This window comes from Hyperolius riggenbachi, chromosome 5, assembly GCF_040937935.1.
Source record: "Hyperolius riggenbachi isolate aHypRig1 chromosome 5, aHypRig1.pri, whole genome shotgun sequence".
Taxonomy (NCBI): Eukaryota; Metazoa; Chordata; class Amphibia; order Anura; family Hyperoliidae; genus Hyperolius; species Hyperolius riggenbachi.
In genome coordinates this window covers 423056060-423073573 of record NC_090650.1, presented here as the reverse complement: position 1 = coordinate 423073573, position 17514 = coordinate 423056060, and the positions used below count along the sequence as shown (strand labels likewise).

The following is a 17514-nucleotide window of genomic DNA, read 5'->3' as shown; positions in this document are numbered from 1 at the left end:
TTTACATCCACCACTGGAGGTCAGTGTTTCGTGTCATGCACGGACTATGTAGGTTTAGTATTTATTTTTTGCAAATTTAGACTTTGTATCGGCTTGCAGTAGGTCTTACATAATTGATCAAGTTTTCATTTATTATTATGCACACGGCAATACTTGTTCACTTGGCCGAGGTGACTGCTGGATACTGATACAGTTTACTTTCGGATAACGCCGCTCGGGACATGCGTCAGTGCGCACGCATGACGGAGCGGCGTGGAGGAGGGTGTGGCCACACCTCCCTGATTATTCCGTACGGCGGTCGGCGGCGGTACTTAAGGCTCCCGTTTTTTAGCATTTTTTATCTCTGAGGAAGCACCGTGGAGGTGCGATACATGTGAGCTCTTCCATACACCGGTGGCGCTGAGGATCATTCATGTAAGTATTAGTGTCCAGCAGCCTATCATTGGTTTCTACTAGTATTTATTCATACTGCCGCTGTGTTTTCTATTGGGGTTTATTGCGATCCAGGTTATCCATTATTGGAGATTGGTTTATTCACACAGGGCAGCTAATGATTGAGCATTATTTTTGCTGTTCACTATTTCTTACGGATGTACACTTTACAATTGTGTTCACCATTATTTTATGATTTTTTCCTGGCGTTCACTGGTTGTATGGTTGTTTTTAATACTTTTGGGATACGTCCTTAATAAATTATGAATTATTACTCATTTGTGGTGTGCCTTTTTGGTTTTGCTAGTCATGGAAATTCTTTTTAAGAAGCTATAGCGGGTGTCAACACGTATCTTTGGCTGCAGGGGGCTGGTAGAAGCCCCAGGTAAGTGAAACTCATTTTTTTTATTGGGTTTAAGTTCCCTTTAACATTTGAAAATTAGAAATATATCAATTTAAAGTGAATGACAACTGAATCTAAAAAAAAAACCAAGAAAACTTACCTACCTAAGGAGAGGGAAGGTTCTCTTCTGGGTCCTGTAGAGCCTTCCTGTTACTCTGACGGCCCCCCCGTTCCAGCTCTGTCTTCCCCGTTAACAGTGTTTGACCAATCGGTTGAATACTGCTCTGTACCGCTGCAGGATGCTTCGGAAGTCTTGGGGCGCCTGCGTGCTTCTGAAGATGGGCGGCTCCAAACTGCACATTTGCAAAGGCTTCCGAAAGCCTCCCGTGGTGGCAGATTGGAACACGCTGACAGCGCTGGAACGAGGGGACCGTGAGAGGAATTGAAAGGCTCTATAGCATCCATGGCCTTCCCTCTCCATAGGTGAGGATGTTTGGGTTATTGTAGGTTTAAGTCACATTGGCTTTAATTGATGGGAATAAAGTTTAGAGTCTGTGAAAGCAAACCAGAGCTGAACTACCTAGAAAACAACGGGAGGTTTCAGGCATGTACGGCGAGCTGTCCTGATGCCCTCCACTGCCATTCCCCCCCCCCCCCCCTTCTCCTCTCTGCCCCTCCGATCCTACCTAAATGCTCCTGGCAACCTATTCCGGATCGGCCTGTTCTGGCATTAGTGCTAAGGCGCTGGCTGCACACATCCTACATCGTGCACTCATGGTCTTGAGCGCGCGCTGCACATGATGTCACGACTTCTTATTAGGATTTCATATGAAAAATATGTTGTTTTATAATTCATACCACACTGGCCCTTTCTATCCTGGTTCATTTTCCTTCATATTAATAAGTGGAAATAAGAAATATATAAATTTAAAGGATGAGAATACATTTCAGAGTCAATTAAACACATTTTTTCAATAGAAAAAAAGATAGATATATTCACACAGGTCTGTACATCAGTCCTGAAAGAGGGACAAATGAGGAGGAAAGAGGGACAGTTGGGAACTAGGAGTGGTCAGGAAGGTGTGACATGTGACCTCCAGGCACAGCAGCTGGGATCAGGGTTGGGAAATGGGAATAAGCTGCTCAGCAGCGCTGCGTGGTGTGGTAGGAGCGCCCTCTGCTGGCTACACGCCGCTGACATGCCGTATGTATTAGTGAGGAGGTTTGGCCGCTGTGCAGCCGTAGTCGGCTGGTTGTCATGGTGATTGGAGCAGCGTCCGCTTGTAGTGATTGGGGTCGCAGTAGAGCGGCTGGAGGAGCCGGGAGATACAGCCATGGTGCTCAGTGAGTATGCCTGCGCCAGCCCTACACGGGAGCCTGCCAGGAGGACTACATGTCCCAGCCTCTCCTCCCCCAGGGGCAGGGGGGGGGGGGGGGACTGATGCCTCTGTGCCAGCCCTACACAGGAGCCTGCCAGAAGGACTACATGTCCCAGCCTCTCTTCCTCCAGGGGCCTCTGCAGGTGAATCATTGCACGTGCTAGCAAGCAGACACTTGGGGTGTGCGGGGTGGTGGGACTACAAGTTCCAGCATCCCCTGAGGCAATATGGGTATTCTCTGATGTCTGTGAAGTCATCGTGCCTGGCTTCGTTTCCCCAACACTGAGACCTGGTGCACACCGAACGGTTTTTGTAGCGGTTTCCAAACCGCTGCCGCCTGTGAAAACGCTTGGCTAATGTATTTCAATGGGATGGTGCACACTGGCGGTTTGAAGTTTTTAGCAAACCGCAAACGTGGGTCCTGCAGCACTTTTGCGGTTTGCAGATGCATTTCTGCCTCAATGTAAAGTATAGGAAAAACGCGAACCGCTCTGGAAAACGCTAGATCAGAGCGGTTTTCCAGGCATTTTTGTTACAGAAGCTGTTCAGTAACAGCTTTTACTGTAACAATATATGAAATCTGCTACACAAAAAAGCTCCCAAAAACGCCACGCATGTTTAGAAAACCTCTCTAAGGGCCCATTCACACTAGAAATCGCTAAACGCTAACGCAAAACGCTGAGCGTTTTTCTGGCGTTTTTTCCTAGCGATTTTTCACTGTATAGAGAGCGTTTTTCCAGCGATTAGCGTTTTGCGATTTCTAGTTCAATTCAAATACTTTTATTAAAACGCTAATTGCTCCAGAATCGCTCAGAAAACGCTGCATGCAACGCGTTTGCGTTTCAGCAAATCGCTAAACGCTTAGATGAGAACACTTCCATACACTTTCATTGTGCACACGTTTTTCAAATCGCTAGCGATTTTCAGCAAAGCTGAAATTGCTCTGAAAACGCACAAGTGTGAATGGGCCCTTAACATGCCTATAATCACTCTGAAATCTGCTCAAAAAACCGCTAGCATTTTGAGGATCTGCTAGAGGTTTTGGTGTGCACTGGGCCTAAGGCCTTGTTCACATTGTGTTTGGCTCGCGTGTCCATCTGCGTTTTTGACGTGTCTTTTTTTTTTCTCGATTTCCTGCGCTTGAGTTAGCGATTCGTTTTTGTGCTTAGCGGTTTTCTAAGCGTTTCTTTCCAAACAGTTTTGTAATTCACTTCCTGACGCAAGTCAGGAAGTGAGCTCTGACCTGGAAAATAAATACAATGGGCTCGATTCACAAAGCGGTGCTAACCCAGTTGGAGACTTTAGGCGTGATAACCATTGCACCACGCTGGTGAAAAGCCAGTTTAGGCGTGATAAGTTTAGGTGTGATAAGTTTAGGTGTGATAAGATTAGGCATGCTAAGTTTAGATAAGTGTAGATAGCGTGCAAAGTCCCGCACGCAAAGCAGCGCCATTAAACTCTATGCGAAGTGCACCAGACTTTGCTAGCGCAAAACTTTTGATCAGCTGTGCACTGCGGTGCTAACGCAGTTGGTGCTTAAACTTATCACGCCTAAACTTATCACACCTAAACTTATCACGCCTAAACTTATCACACCTAAACTTATCACGCCTAAACTTATCACGCCTAAACTTATCACGCCTAAACTTATCACGCCTAAACTTATCACGCCTAAACTTATCACGCCTAAACTTATCACACCTAAACTTATCATGCCTAAACTGAGTTTAGGCGTGATAAAAGGCTTTTCACCAGCGTGCTAACTGTTAGCACCGCTTTGTGAATCAGGCCCTCTGTATTAATTCTTAAAAACGTGAACACAATAGTTACACAAAACTATTTTGTGTGCGTTTTGCGTTTCTCCTATACTTTCCATTGAGGCGGAATCGCCTCAAAAATGGTGCATGCACCACTTTACTGAACGGACAGCGCACGACCCGCGCTGATATTAACCTTCTCATAGACATTCATTGCACAAGCGTTTGGTGGGCGATTTTAAAAATCGCCCGCGTGTAAAAAAAAACCAAAAACCCGAAAACACCTCTAGTGTGAACGAGCTCTGATGCCTGATCTTACCATGAGGTGTGCGGCTACAGCAATGGCGTTCGTTATCGCGACGATCGATGGACCCCCAGCCAGTATCCCCCTGTGTCCATGCTCTGTGGTTTAAAGTGTCACCTCTCTGCCGACGCGACTCCTGGCCTCTTCTGTGATGGTACACTGGTGTCACTGTGATGGTACACTGGTGTAGTGAAAGATTTTGCGACCCCAGAGATTTGGCAATTTGCCATACAGCGCATGCGCAATGTACAAACTGTGCAAAACTGAGCATGTGCGGCTTGTTTCAGTAATCCCGGCTGTCATTTTTTGCAACCCCCGGCGCCTATCCGATGTATTTCGTTTTGCTTTTTTTGCTGGGAACTCAGCTGGAGGGAAGCGATTAAGGTTAGTCAGGCCTTGTTCACATCTAAAATTGCAATCACTAATGCCAGCGTTTTGCAGTTTTGCGCGCAATTATTTTTAGCACCTCCTGGCGCTTACCTGTGCGTTGTGAATTTTTCTAAAGTGCTTTTGCAGAGCCATTCTTTTTTACTTCCTGACGCACGTGCTGTTCTTTAACCTCCCTGGCAGTAAGCCCGACACAGTGTTGGGCTAGCCGCCCCAGGGGATCGCATGGCCCCAGGAGGATTTTTTTTCATAAAATGTGTGCAATACTCTTCAGCTAGCACTAGGCTAGCTACCTGTGCCCCCCAAGTACCTCCGCTCTACCCACAATCCCCGCCGCATTACATACCCCCCAGGGATCCCTCGATGACGCAGCCTCCCAATCAGCTCCAGGCTTTGCTATGGGGAGGAGGCACTCCACAGGCTCCAAACTTGCGTTTGACTTCTTTATTTGAGCAACTGCACACACTACATGTTACGGGTACTCTGACCCTTCATCAGGGTCAGAGTACCCGTAACATGTAGTGTGTGCAGTTGCTCAAATAAAGAAGTCAAACGCAAGTTTGGAGCCTGTGGAGTGCCTTCTTCTACTTATTGAATACTTTGTTGCAGTGCAGGGGTGGTGTACCTGCAGGAGAGGAGCACCGGCTGTTGCTACCTGGACAAGAGTTAGCAGAGGTGAGATTCATAGGTGCTTAGATTGATTTGCTATGGGGAGGATTGGGACTGCGCATGACGTCATGATGTCGATGACGTCATGTCCGATCATCGCCATAGGGAAGCTGCGGCTCTTGCGGGATCGCAGATGGGTGAGTGTTGGCGGCGGCGATCGGGGAGGGAGCAGATAGGTGTCGGGGTACTTGGGGTACACAGGTAGGTAGTCTAGTGCTAGCTACAAAGTTTAAAACGATTTTATTCTAAAAATCCCTCCCACGGACGCAGCCTCATAAACTGCGTACCGCCAGGGCGGCCGTCCATTTACAAAAACAGGAAACTGTCACAGTTTAACAAAATGTAAAAAAAGAAAAAAAAAAAGTGATCACTTCCTATAACGGAAAACAAAAGTTTGCTTTCCTAAAACGAATTTGCGATAATTCAGGTTGGAGTGAGCTTGAGATGTCTCCCAGTGCATCACTGCTGAATATATGCAAATTAACCATTCTACCCTTTCTGGTTAGTCTGTTCCTATAACGGGAGAGTGTTCACTAAAAAAAGTATATTACACATACAGGCACATACATACTATGTACATACACAATATTATTAAAATGAATAAATTACACTTCCAACCCCCCCTCCCCCCCAAAAAAAAACACTTGTAAAAAAAAAAAAATCCGCTTCAAAATAAATAAATAGTTGCCTTTTTTAACCACATTACGCCCACAGTGCTAGCCCCCCCTAAAGACCAGGCCGTTTTCTGCAGTACTGGGCTGTGCAGGCTTTTCAGCCACCAACACAGCCCAGCTTAGGAGCCCAGCGATCGGACTCACCTCCTTTGTTTTGTCCCTAAGGGGACATGCCGCCGGAGGGGTCCGATCGCTGCGGCAGTTTGTATTTTTTTTTCTTTAGCCTCTACGAGGCTCTCTCTCTCTCCCTTCCTCCCTCCCCCCCCCCTCCCCTTCCCTCTTTCCCTCCGGTATCTGATTTGGAACAGGACAGCGATCCGTCCTGTTCCACCTCTCATAGGCATCAACCTATGAGAGGACGGCGCTCCCCGGCCAATCAGAGGCCAGGGATCGCCGATCTGTACAGCGCCGCGGCCCCCGGCAGTGCTGTACGCATGTTAACAAAGGGAATTTCTTTCCTCTTACGCATACCAGTGATAGCGGCTAGCAGGCTATTCTATGTATATTTTCCCATTAAAACGTATTTAGAATAAAAAAATTCTTAGCAATATGTACTACCCACAGAAAGCCTAATTGGTGACGAAAAAAACGAGGTGTAGATCATTTTCTTGTGATAAGTAGTAATAAAGTTATTAGGGAATAAAAGGGAGGAGCACTGACAGGTGAAAATTCCTCTGGTCCGTTAAGGTAAAAACCCTTGGGGGTGAACTGGTTAAACAAGCGCTGATTGCGATCGTCCGGAATCACGCAGTGTACAGTGATTTTACTGCGCTAATTGCGGTAAAATCGTCTGCGCAATACAGTAGTGCTAGGCCACTTTGTAGTGTGGGCCCTATTTTCCATAATAAGTACATCATCCAAAGCTGAGCGTTCCTTATATAAGCAGCTCGGCGTTCTTACATTACTCTTCGTCACTGTTGGACTTGTTTACTTTTAAGCTGGGTGCACAGATGGCAATGCGTGAAAGGGCGAGTTTTCTGTCATGTGCGGTTTTTTTTGTGTGTGTGCGTTTTTGGTGCGTTTGCGTCGGCGTTTTTTCCTGCATATGCGTTTTCAAGCTTTTGCGTGCTTTTATGCGTTTGCGGTTTACAACAGGAAGCGGAAATACATCTCAAAGCAATAAAAAAAAAACGCATATAAAAACACATGAAAGAAGCATGAAAACCGCATACCATTGCGCTACCATTGACTTTCACTATGTGTGTTTTTGATACGTTTTTGAAAATTTTGCAACAAAACCTGCGGTTTTAAAAACGCATGTTTCAAAACGCATACAAAGGGCATATGCGTTTTTAGATGCGTTTTTGTTATGCAACCCATAGACTTCCATCAGTTGCAAAAACGCTGCGTTTCCCGCAACACTATCGTTTCTGCTATGTGTGTTTCTAGCCTGTAATAAAAGGTGGGGCTAATTTTTTGGCCACTCAGTGTAGAGTGGGCAAGATGGTAAAGCGATCACACTGCTACTCAATGGATTTCCAACAGGTAAATAATCAATTAGTGGCTTGATCAGGTTGATTGACCAGTGCATGTCTTAACCTTCTTAGCAGTAATCCCGAGTCAGGCTCGGGCTGGAAATCCGCAGCTCAGAGCGGTAACCCCGAGCTGGATCCATGAGAGGTGTGCAGGGCTGCCGCAGATCCATCTAGCGATATGATTTTTAGGGTCTAACTAACTAAGCCCTTGTTCCCATTGCGTTCGGCTCACGCGTCCGTCTGTGGTGGGCTTTCTTTTTCACGTTTTTTAAAGCGTTTTCCAGCGATTTTGTGCGCTTTCGCTCTTTTTTATGGGCGTTTTTTGTAAGCGCTTTTGCAGAGCGCTTCCGTCTTTTGATCCGGAAAAAATAAATACAATGTATTATTTTATTAACCACTTGAGGACTGCGGTGTTAACCCCCCCTAGTGACCAGGCCATTTTTACTTAATTGGGCCATTGCAGCTTTAAGGCAAAGCTGCAGGGCTGCACAACTCAGCTCACAAGTGATTCCCCCCCTCCTTTTCTCCCCACCAACAGAGCTCACTGTTGGTGGGGTCTGATCGCCCCCACATTGTTTTTTTTTTTTTTTTAATATTTGTCTTTTATTTTAAAATAAATTTTACTATTTTTTTTTTTCTACTTCACCCTCCCTGCCTCCCTCTCCCCTGTCGGCCAATCACGCGATCGGCTGTCATAGGGTTCTGCCTATGAGAGCCGATCACTCTCTTGTACCCTAAGGGGACAGCCATAGTTAGACGGCGAAACAGCCGTCTAATAGTCTCCCGAGCGGCGATAGCCGCACGGAGACTGAAGGCGGGGCGGAGCTCCGCCCTCGAGCAGGAGATGCACGCGCGCGATTTCCTGCTAGCCCCATAGAAGACTGTTCACGTCAATGGGCGTGGAGCGGTCCTGGGGCTGCCGCACTGCTCACGCCAATTGGCGTGGAGCAGTCGGCAAGAGGTTAAATGTTCCCGCAATTGCTTGCCAAAGCGATTTTGTGAGCGTTTTGCGTTTTTCTCCTATACCTTCCATTGAGGCAAATCGCATAAAAAATGGCCTAAACACTGCTTTTCAAAGCGGATCGCAAACGAACCGCTCTGAAATTAACTCTCTCATAATCATTGCACAAGTGGTTTCAGGGCGATTTTGAAAATTGCCCGCTCTTAAAATTTTACAAAAACGCCTATAATGTGAACAATGCCTCAAAGCTTGTGAAAGAATTGCAACGTTTTCAGACAGTAAAATCCGGAAATAATTATAACGCCAGGGAAGTTAACTCTCCCTCCCAGCCTGATTGAAATCTATCTTGAAATCTATCTTAATATTTCTGCTCTTATTTACAACGCAATTTGCATTGCTAATCCGCTCCAAATATAGTGAACCTGCTGCTGAGGTCGGAGCACTCGTCACAAAGAAAATCTGCTGCAAATCAGCCGTCACATACTGTAAGGATCAAGTGATTTGCAATGAAAAGCCAACTGCAAATCAATGCAAATCCAACAATAGAGCGACCCACGCATACACAGCCAGGCAAGCACAGGAAACACAGCTCACATGAGTAGTCTAAAGCACGCCTGACCTGGGAGGGATATGGAAGCTGACATATTTATTTTCTTTTAACCCTCTAGCAGCCAATTTGTTTAGAGGTTTGCAAGTGCTCCAGGCCACTTTATTTTAGCATATTTTTTATTTCTTACATCTCCTTGCTACTACTCAGTATGGCCACTTGTCACTAGGGGGCAGTGTGAGACAATAACAGAGGACTTCTGCTTTCAGTTTCTGTATTTTCTGCTAGCAGAGAGAGATCAAAGCATTCCAAGAATTTACAGCACAACGAGTTCTGTTGGCTGAGGACAAAGCAGTGAACATATCTCAAATGAGATAATTACTTTGAAGCTGCTAATGGGTTGAACAATGTAAGTTGCCTTGTAAAAACAAAAAGAGAAAACCGAGAGCCCAATATAGTGTAGTAGCTCAATGTTCCACATGAGAAATAAAAGCAAAAATATATATACTCACAAACATGGGTTACCGAACAGGTAACCACTTTAACAGCAGGTGGGGAGAATTATGACCTGACCCCACTCAGGTATAAGAAGTCGCTCTCTGTAGATAGGAAAATTGGGGATAACACCCCTCCACCAAGGGTGGACTAGACTAGATACAGAACCTTTGAACAGAGGCGCCAAAGTTGGTGAAGTTGGTGGACTTACCTCCCTCAAGGGAAAACGGACAAGGATTCGTAATTTTTTTTTTTACAAAAATAATATTTATTTAGCTCTCCAGTATGCAACGCGTTTCACGGGCAAGGTCCCGCTTCCTCAGGCAATCAAAGGAGAACAACTATCAAACGTCTGTGCTGCAGCTGCACAGAGGCGCTCGGCTACAGCACAAACGTTTGATAGTTGTTCTCCTCTGATTGCCTGAGGAAGCCGCACCTTGCCTGTGAAACGCGTTGCATACTGGAGATCAAACTAAGTATTATTTTTGTAATAAAAATAACGAATCCTTGTTTGTTTTCCCTTGAGGGAGGTAAGTCCACCAACTTTCCCCTTTTAAACTGTTTTTAGATAGGTTTACTCTGTTCAAAAGTTCTGTATCCATTGTAAGTTGCCTGGCTGTCCTGATCATCCTCTGCCTCTAATACTTCTAGCCGAAAGCCTGGTACACACATCCAATTTTGATTGGCCAATAACTGAGCAATTTTATATTTGCCATGTAGCATGAGGGCCAGCAGATTTTGAATACTATGAAAAGATTGTGTTCTGAAGCTCTCATACTGCGTGAAAGGAATAAATTTGGCAAATTATTGGCCAATCAAAATTGGAGGTGTGGGCACCAAGCTATAGACCCTGACTGACGTGTGACTGGACGGACTACATGCCTGTTTCAGGGGTGTGATTCAGATTGTTTAATGGGAAAGAAATACGCCACTCACTTCAGATTCCCTTAAAAGGACACCCGAGGTGAAAATAAACTTATGAAATAAACAACTGTATCTATCTTCCTTCTCCTAAAAATGACTTTTTAAGATATTCCACTGTTTTATTTTATATTTAAATCTACTTTTTAAGTTTTTACTGTTTTATTTATATATTTTTTGCTCAATGACACATTCATTGAAGTATGCCAGAATGCCAGAGCTAAAATCTATGAACTATTGAACATTTTTATCTCTTTCCTGCTCTCAGAAGCCATTTTCTGCTAGGAAAGTGTTTTATAGTTGGAATTTCTTATCAGTGAGGGTCACACTGTAGTCACTTCCTTTCTGAGTCAGGACTGAGTCAGCCACTTACATATCTGATATTTAACTCTTTCAGGCAGAGAAAGAAAAAAAGGAACACAGCCTAGTTATTTGTGTGCTAGGCACTGTACATACCCATGTCTATCTCATCATGTCACTTCAGGTATCCTTTAATAGGGCAGTTCCTTTTTTCGCAGGGGTGTAGGGGGGTAGGGGTAAATATGTAGATGCTTGAGATGTAGATGCTTATTAAATGTGGCCATACAGCTATCAACTTGGCGGGCGATAGACCAGCCGATTCGTTTATTATCGAATCGGCTGAAAATCCGTGCTGCTAAGAGCATGCCCAATAGACGATGCAACTAATTTTGTGCCTGAATTGGTCACATCTATCGATTGGACATGCTGCAGGACGTAGGGCCAATGTGGTGGATCGGGTGTGCGGCTGTAATTGCGAACATTATCGGGATGAGCGACTAAACCACTGATTTGTCCCCACTAATGTGCCACCGCCGGTGCAATATATTTTACCTGTCTGTGACCTCCACTGGCTCCTCGGTCATGACACGCGCCCACTTGGTTTCCGTTGTACGCGTGGGTGTGTGTATGATGTCACACACATGTGCACGATACACTGGCAACCATGTGGGGTGCGTGTAATGACTCAAGATATTGTGTCTGACCTACAAATCCGTCCACAAAACCTGTCCAACCTACATTTCTGATCTTACTCAGAGATACACACCTAGCCGCTCACTCCGCTCCTCCAATGAACTTCGCCTGACCGTCCCCCGCATCACCCAGTCCCATGCACGCCTCCAAGACTTCTCAAGAGCCGCTCCAACACTATGGAACTCCCTACCTCCACCCATTAGGGCAGCCCCCTCCTTCAACATCTTTAAAGAGGAGCTGTTAGGTATAAGGTCTCAGAGAAAATAAACACATATATCAGTAGCTAAAGATTGGCTGTACTTACATTACATATGCATTTCACTGTCCACGTTTGGATTTCACAGAATTTGTATATAGTATATGCAGAGATAGATGCTCCTGACAGCTCATGGCAGGCTCCATGTTTTTCTGTCAAATGTGTCGTCATGTCCTGCCTGCTTCCTGATCACAGATAAGCTCCTACTTGAACAACACAGTGTGCAGTGAATATTAATGAGCCATGTGGCTAGGAACAATAGCTGACTCCTGCAGTGTACTCTGCCCCGGAGATTTATCAGTGCTACACGCTGGACTGAGTTACAAGCTGCTGAAACGTCTCATTAGCAGCCGAGGGGAGGGCCCCAGAATGCTTTGCAGTATAGTATGCGGCTTGCGTCCTCTTAGGTCTAACAGCTTTTCTGATAAGAACACATCAAAGGTAAAAGAGATTTTTATCTTCAATAATGCCTTTATGGCTTCCTTCTAAACTGTTTAACACAGGAGAATAGAGGTTTAAATTAGCTTCTGCAGCCTGACAGTTACTCTTTAAGAAAGCCCTCAAAACTCACCTTTTCACTCTGGCCTACTACCCCTCACAAGTGCTCTAAACCCACAGCTGAACTCTTGTCCCCTACCTCTCGTGTCCCTACCTCTCCCTCTAGATTGTAAGCCTTTGGGCAGAGTCCTCCTCCTTTTGTGTCCTACCTGATCATGCACCTCCATTACTGCACACCCATCCTATGCATCTGAGTGAACCTAACTTGCCTAATCCCCATACTCCCATCCAGTGACTGACTAAGCATTACCTGGTACTCATACTGTGCTATGTGTGGTTTTCTTGTATTCCTGTATTATCATGTTGCTGTATGTCACCCCTAAATATTGTCTGTAACCTAAACTAATGTCCCGCGCTGCGTAATATGCTGGCGCTTTATAAATACAATAAATAATAATAAAGGACAGAGCCTGGAGCCAGAAGCGGGCACAGACAGGTAACGTATTGTGTACCGGGCACATTGGGCATTAGAAGGGACAGCGTCGAGGCGCAGATGCAGCGTCACAAGGCCAATTCTTGATCAATTTCAGCATGAAAATGATTTGATCATATCCGTCTCTTCGTCCAATCAGCCCATCAGCGCTAGATTCACACCCTCCCTAGAGTGACTTGAAACCATGTTACCCTTTGGCGATACCCGTGTGTGGTGTTATCAGGCTGGCATACGTACAGATCTTCATGCCAGGTACGGTTGTGGGATTTGAGTTTATATTGCCTGCTTCGTGTCTTGCAGTCACAGAAGATCTGATCAGGAGGCGGGCGGAGCATAATAACTGTGAGATCTTCTCCCTGGAAGAGCTCTCTCTTCACCAACAGGATCTGGAAAGGATTGAACACCTGGACAGATGGTGCAAAGAGCTGAAGATCCTCTATCTGCAGAATAACCTCATACCCAGAATAGGTGAGTGAGTAGCCTGTGCAATAGCGGAGACACAGATAGGAGGCAGCACTGAGACCAGTAAATGGTGATTAGAGATGGAAAGATGGATGTACCTCCTAACGATTTTGTTTGGCCCAATTCCTAGGTGCATATAATTTGCATTAAAGCAGTATTGTCACCATAAAAATCGAATTCCAACAGCAACTGGTCTGAGTGTATTAAGTGATAAAGATGCTAATCCTGCATTCAAAACTTGCAAAACTTTTTCTGCTGTTATGGTTTGGAGTTATCACATACTTTAGGAGCACTGGCCCTAGTGCCAAACTGCCAAAGAGTTGAATGCTGGGAGTTCTTTTTATCTATAATATATTCCTTCACTTCCATTTATTTCCCTGTCTAGCTGCTTGTCAGAAACACCCTCTGATTACTTGTGTTTACAAGCAAGGCTGAGGTGACTCAGCGATTGGATGTGTAAATAAAACAGTGTAGTTGTTAGTATACACCTCAGTGGGAGTGTCTGAAGCCTTTGGGAGGAGGGCAGCTAATGAGTACACATTGAGCAAGAGATGGGAGGGGGGAAAACAAGAGTCAGGGAGGATATGATGTCAGCATTAGCTTGGCAAGATGGCCACTGCCTAGAATAGGATTTTCTGCTTTTCCTTTATAAAAGTCACAGGAATCACCACGTGGATAGCACAATACATCTGTTCTGTAAGTAGAGGTAGTATTTATATACTTATATATGTGTTTTTTAGTTCTAGGTTAGCATGGGTGTCGCTTGTTCTTTAAGTTTTCATGCAATCTGAAATGATTTGCATATCCTTCCCCACTTTCTATCCTGCTTCTATTGGACTGCTGTCACCAACGTTAGTCATGTGATATTGGTGACAGGGTTAAGCAGGCCATACACTCATTGACTTCTTCTGTCCATATATGGGCGATTCAATCACTCTGATCATATCGGTGCAGCATTTGACCAGATCAATCAACCGCAATCTATCCGGGTGGGAACATTTTGTTAGATTGGGAGCGTGTCACTAGGGGCCTGTAGTGGTCACAGCGCCCCTAGTGTCTGTCCCCTGTATTACATCACACAGGCACACAGAAGAGAAGCAGCTGGCAGGGAGAAGCAGATGATGAGATGGTGACACCAAGCATGTTCACTTCTGCACAGTCCTCCCATCTGGGAAACGCTCTGATAGTATATGTGATGTGAACCGGTGTGCAGAGTGTCAGGCCTGGCTTGGACGAGGACCCTCCAGCGCTCACAGGGTTTTTTGGACAGACAATAAAAGGCATCTACTGTAATATATTTTTTAAAGGGCCACTATTGTGAAAAAATTGTAAAATGTAAAATACACGAAAACACATTAATAAAAAATGAATTTTTCCCAGAGTAAAATGTGCTATTGATTACTTTTCTCCTACGTTGTTGTTGTCACTTACAGTAGGCAGTAGAAATCTGACAGAACCGACAGGTTTTGGAGTAGCCCATCTTCTCATGGGGGTTCTCAGGGTTTTCTTTATTTTAAAAAGCACTTACAGTTGCTCAGTCCAACTGCCAGAATAGTGTGCAAACAGGTAGGGGGCAGCCTGCATCTGTATAGATCCTCTCCAGGGAGTGCTTTTGTAAAGAATAAATACTCAGAAAACCCCAGAATAGCTATACATACCTGGGGCTTCCTCCAGCCCCCTTCAGCCTGATCACTCCTTTGCTGTCCTCCTCTGCCAAGCGGCCCAGTAACTCCACCAGTCGGCTCCGTCACGGCTACGTGCGCTCTGTTGCGCTCTTGTGGCCGGGAGCATTCTACCCCTGCCCAGTAGTATAGAGGAAATTCCTGGAGTTCAGATTTATGGTTTAATATTTTTTTTACATCTTATGTGGTCAGATCATTAACGTCCCTTCTCTTACATTTTCAGAAAATGTTGGTCGCCTGAAAAAACTGGAGTATTTAAATTTGGCTTTAAACAACATTGAAAGAATTGAGAACCTAGAAGGTGAGTTCTCATAGGTTCTCTTTTTTTCTCTCTCTCTCACTTTATAGTTGACCAAATTAAGCCATTTTAATACAATTTGATGAACAATTGTTTTCAAATGATTCTTCGTATGAACGATCGGAAATGATCGTTTGGGACCACCAATGGACAAAAATCTCCCAACCAATCCAATCAGACTGATGGGATTGAGCTGCAAATTGGATCGATTTAATTAATCTGATTGGATTGGTTAGGATTTTTTTTTCCATTAATGGACCCAAATGATCATTTCTGAGTGTTCATACAAAGTATCATTCCTTAACAATCATTCAGCAAATTGTATCATTAGTGGCAATCTTAAAGGGAAGGTCTGAGCAAATCAAAAATCCACTTACCTGGGGCTTCTTCCAGCCCCCTGCATCCACCCTGTGCCCTCGCCGCAGCTCCGGTGGCTCCCGCTCCCCTCCGGTGGAAATCCCAACCTTGCCAGGTCGGCTTCCGCGTCAGTTTCCTCTGCACTCCAGCGTGCGGTTCACTGGTCGAGCAGACGTCATCTGCAATGTACAGCACAGGCGCAGTAGTTCTGTGCCTGCGCAGTACAGTCCAGATAATGTCAGCACAACTCTTGAGAGCCGCTCGCGCAGGCGCAGTAGGCATCCTGCACCGGAGGGGACCCAGGACCACCAGTGGCGAGTGGAGCTGCAGCGAGGGCACCGAACGGCTGGCAGGGGCTGGAGGAAGCCCCAGGTAAGTGGATTTTTTTTTTATTTTTGATTTGCTCAGATGTGTCCTTTAAAGCGGACTGTTAAATGCCTATGCTTGCTGAAACAGCCTGGGGTAATGCTACCCTACATGACGATAATGATGGCTTGTGATTAACTCTTGCCTGGCCAGTGAGGTTACCTGTGTCAGTGACGGGCTAGTTTGGGCAGGTTTGCTGATTCAATCATGTACACCAATGATTGACAAATCGTGAGAGCTGGAAAGTCAGATTTGGAGACATTTTTGGGTCCTGAAGTTGGGATTTGACAAAAAATGTACAGACTCCGACTCCTGATAAATGTAATAATGTTAAATTAAAAAATACAGCAAGTTAAAATGTTCCTTTATGCAAAAAAAATGAAGTACTCTGCTGTAAGAATAAAGCCCAGCACAAAGTAGTGGCGTAACTAAGGAGCTTGGGGCCCCAGTGCGGGTTTTACATGGGGCTCATGGGGGTAACTAGAGGGGAGGGGAGCAGCTCCTGTGATCACAGGGGGCCCAGAGCTGTGGGGGGGCCCAACTACTAACCTTCCCTTCCTCCTGTATGGGGGACTATACTTCACATCAGGTGTGTTTTGTGGCTACACCTGTCATGGGTGTGAAGATCATGATGGCCACAATTGTTCTATGACCCTTGTGAGATGGGCCCCCAGGCCATGAAGGGCACCAAGGGGAGGCAAGGGAAGGGGTAGGAACATCAGGGGCCCCATGAATTGTAGTTATGCCACTGACTGGGCCCCAAGCACTCTATTGATATGGAACCCCAAAACATACCAAGGACATCTGCAGCATCAGAGAGGTGTAATCAGAGTAAGGAAAGATATAATTACTACTACTCAATGCACATATAGGCTATCATTCATAAAGCATTTCCGCATGCAGAAATGCTTAAAACAGCTGACTTTACCGACCACTTAGCAAAGTCAGCATTCATAAAGCCTCTTTCCGCATGGGAAAATGACACTACCGAGCAGAGTGATAAATCACTGCCTTGTGCGGTGATTATCGGTGCAAATGTAGCAAAATGTTAATTCATAAAGATCACCGCCAGCGGTGTGAGGTCGGGAAGTACCGCTCCCTCTGATGTGGCGATACCAATGTAAGTGAATGGAGACACAGAGACCTCCCAGGCAGCTGCAGTAGAGCGGAACACGGAGAAATGTATCAACTCTGCAGCTTCCGTGTCTCCGCAAGCCTACCGCCTGCCTACCGCCAGCTTAGCTCGGGGAATCTCCGCACTGCTTCCGCACATGGATACTTTTTTATGAATGCCCACCCAGAAGTCTAAAAATCCGCCAGCGGTGTTTTCCCGCACTGATTCTCTTTACCGACAGCCTGTTCATGAATGATAGCCATAGAGGTGATCATTACCATCACAGAACCAAAGAAAAGCTTAAGATGTATGAAGCTCAACTGTAACCTGGCTGTAAACTGTTTACTTTACACTGCGAGGCAGGGAGTGAGAGACACAGGAACACACAGACAGAGCTGCAGATAATGAATATTTACACACATTTGAAGCTATATTTCTGCTTTATATCATTCTGAACAGATTCCAGTCACAGTATTAGAGCCAGTGAAGATTATTTCTGTATGCTGGATGTGCTGGACACAGTCCTCCATAGTAATGCCCACAGTGAACTGTTCTCTGGAAATGCCATATTTTCTTCACATAAGATATGAAAAAAAGCCTTTGTATTGTTATTTGCAAATAATTACTGGAAATACATGTGGCATTTAGAAT

At 45.3% G+C, this 17514-nt stretch overlaps 1 protein-coding gene across 2 annotated transcripts in view; it reads left to right on the top strand.

Annotated features, from left to right (window-relative positions):
• Positions 1-2011: 2011 nt before the first annotated feature.
• The window catches only part of DNAAF11 (dynein axonemal assembly factor 11), a 122792-nt gene continuing 107289 nt past the window's right edge, over positions 2012-17514 (top strand). Inside the window, exons 1-3 of one of the 2 annotated variants that reach the window (XM_068238038.1) lie at positions 2012-2119; positions 12885-13052; positions 14952-15029. In XM_068238038.1, the coding sequence (XP_068094139.1) occupies positions 2110-2119; positions 12885-13052; positions 14952-15029 (256 nt within the window). In that variant the 5' untranslated portion in view covers positions 2012-2109. The remainder of the gene's footprint in view (positions 2120-12884; positions 13053-14951; positions 15030-17514) is intronic. The other variant, XM_068238037.1, reaches the window with a different exon arrangement.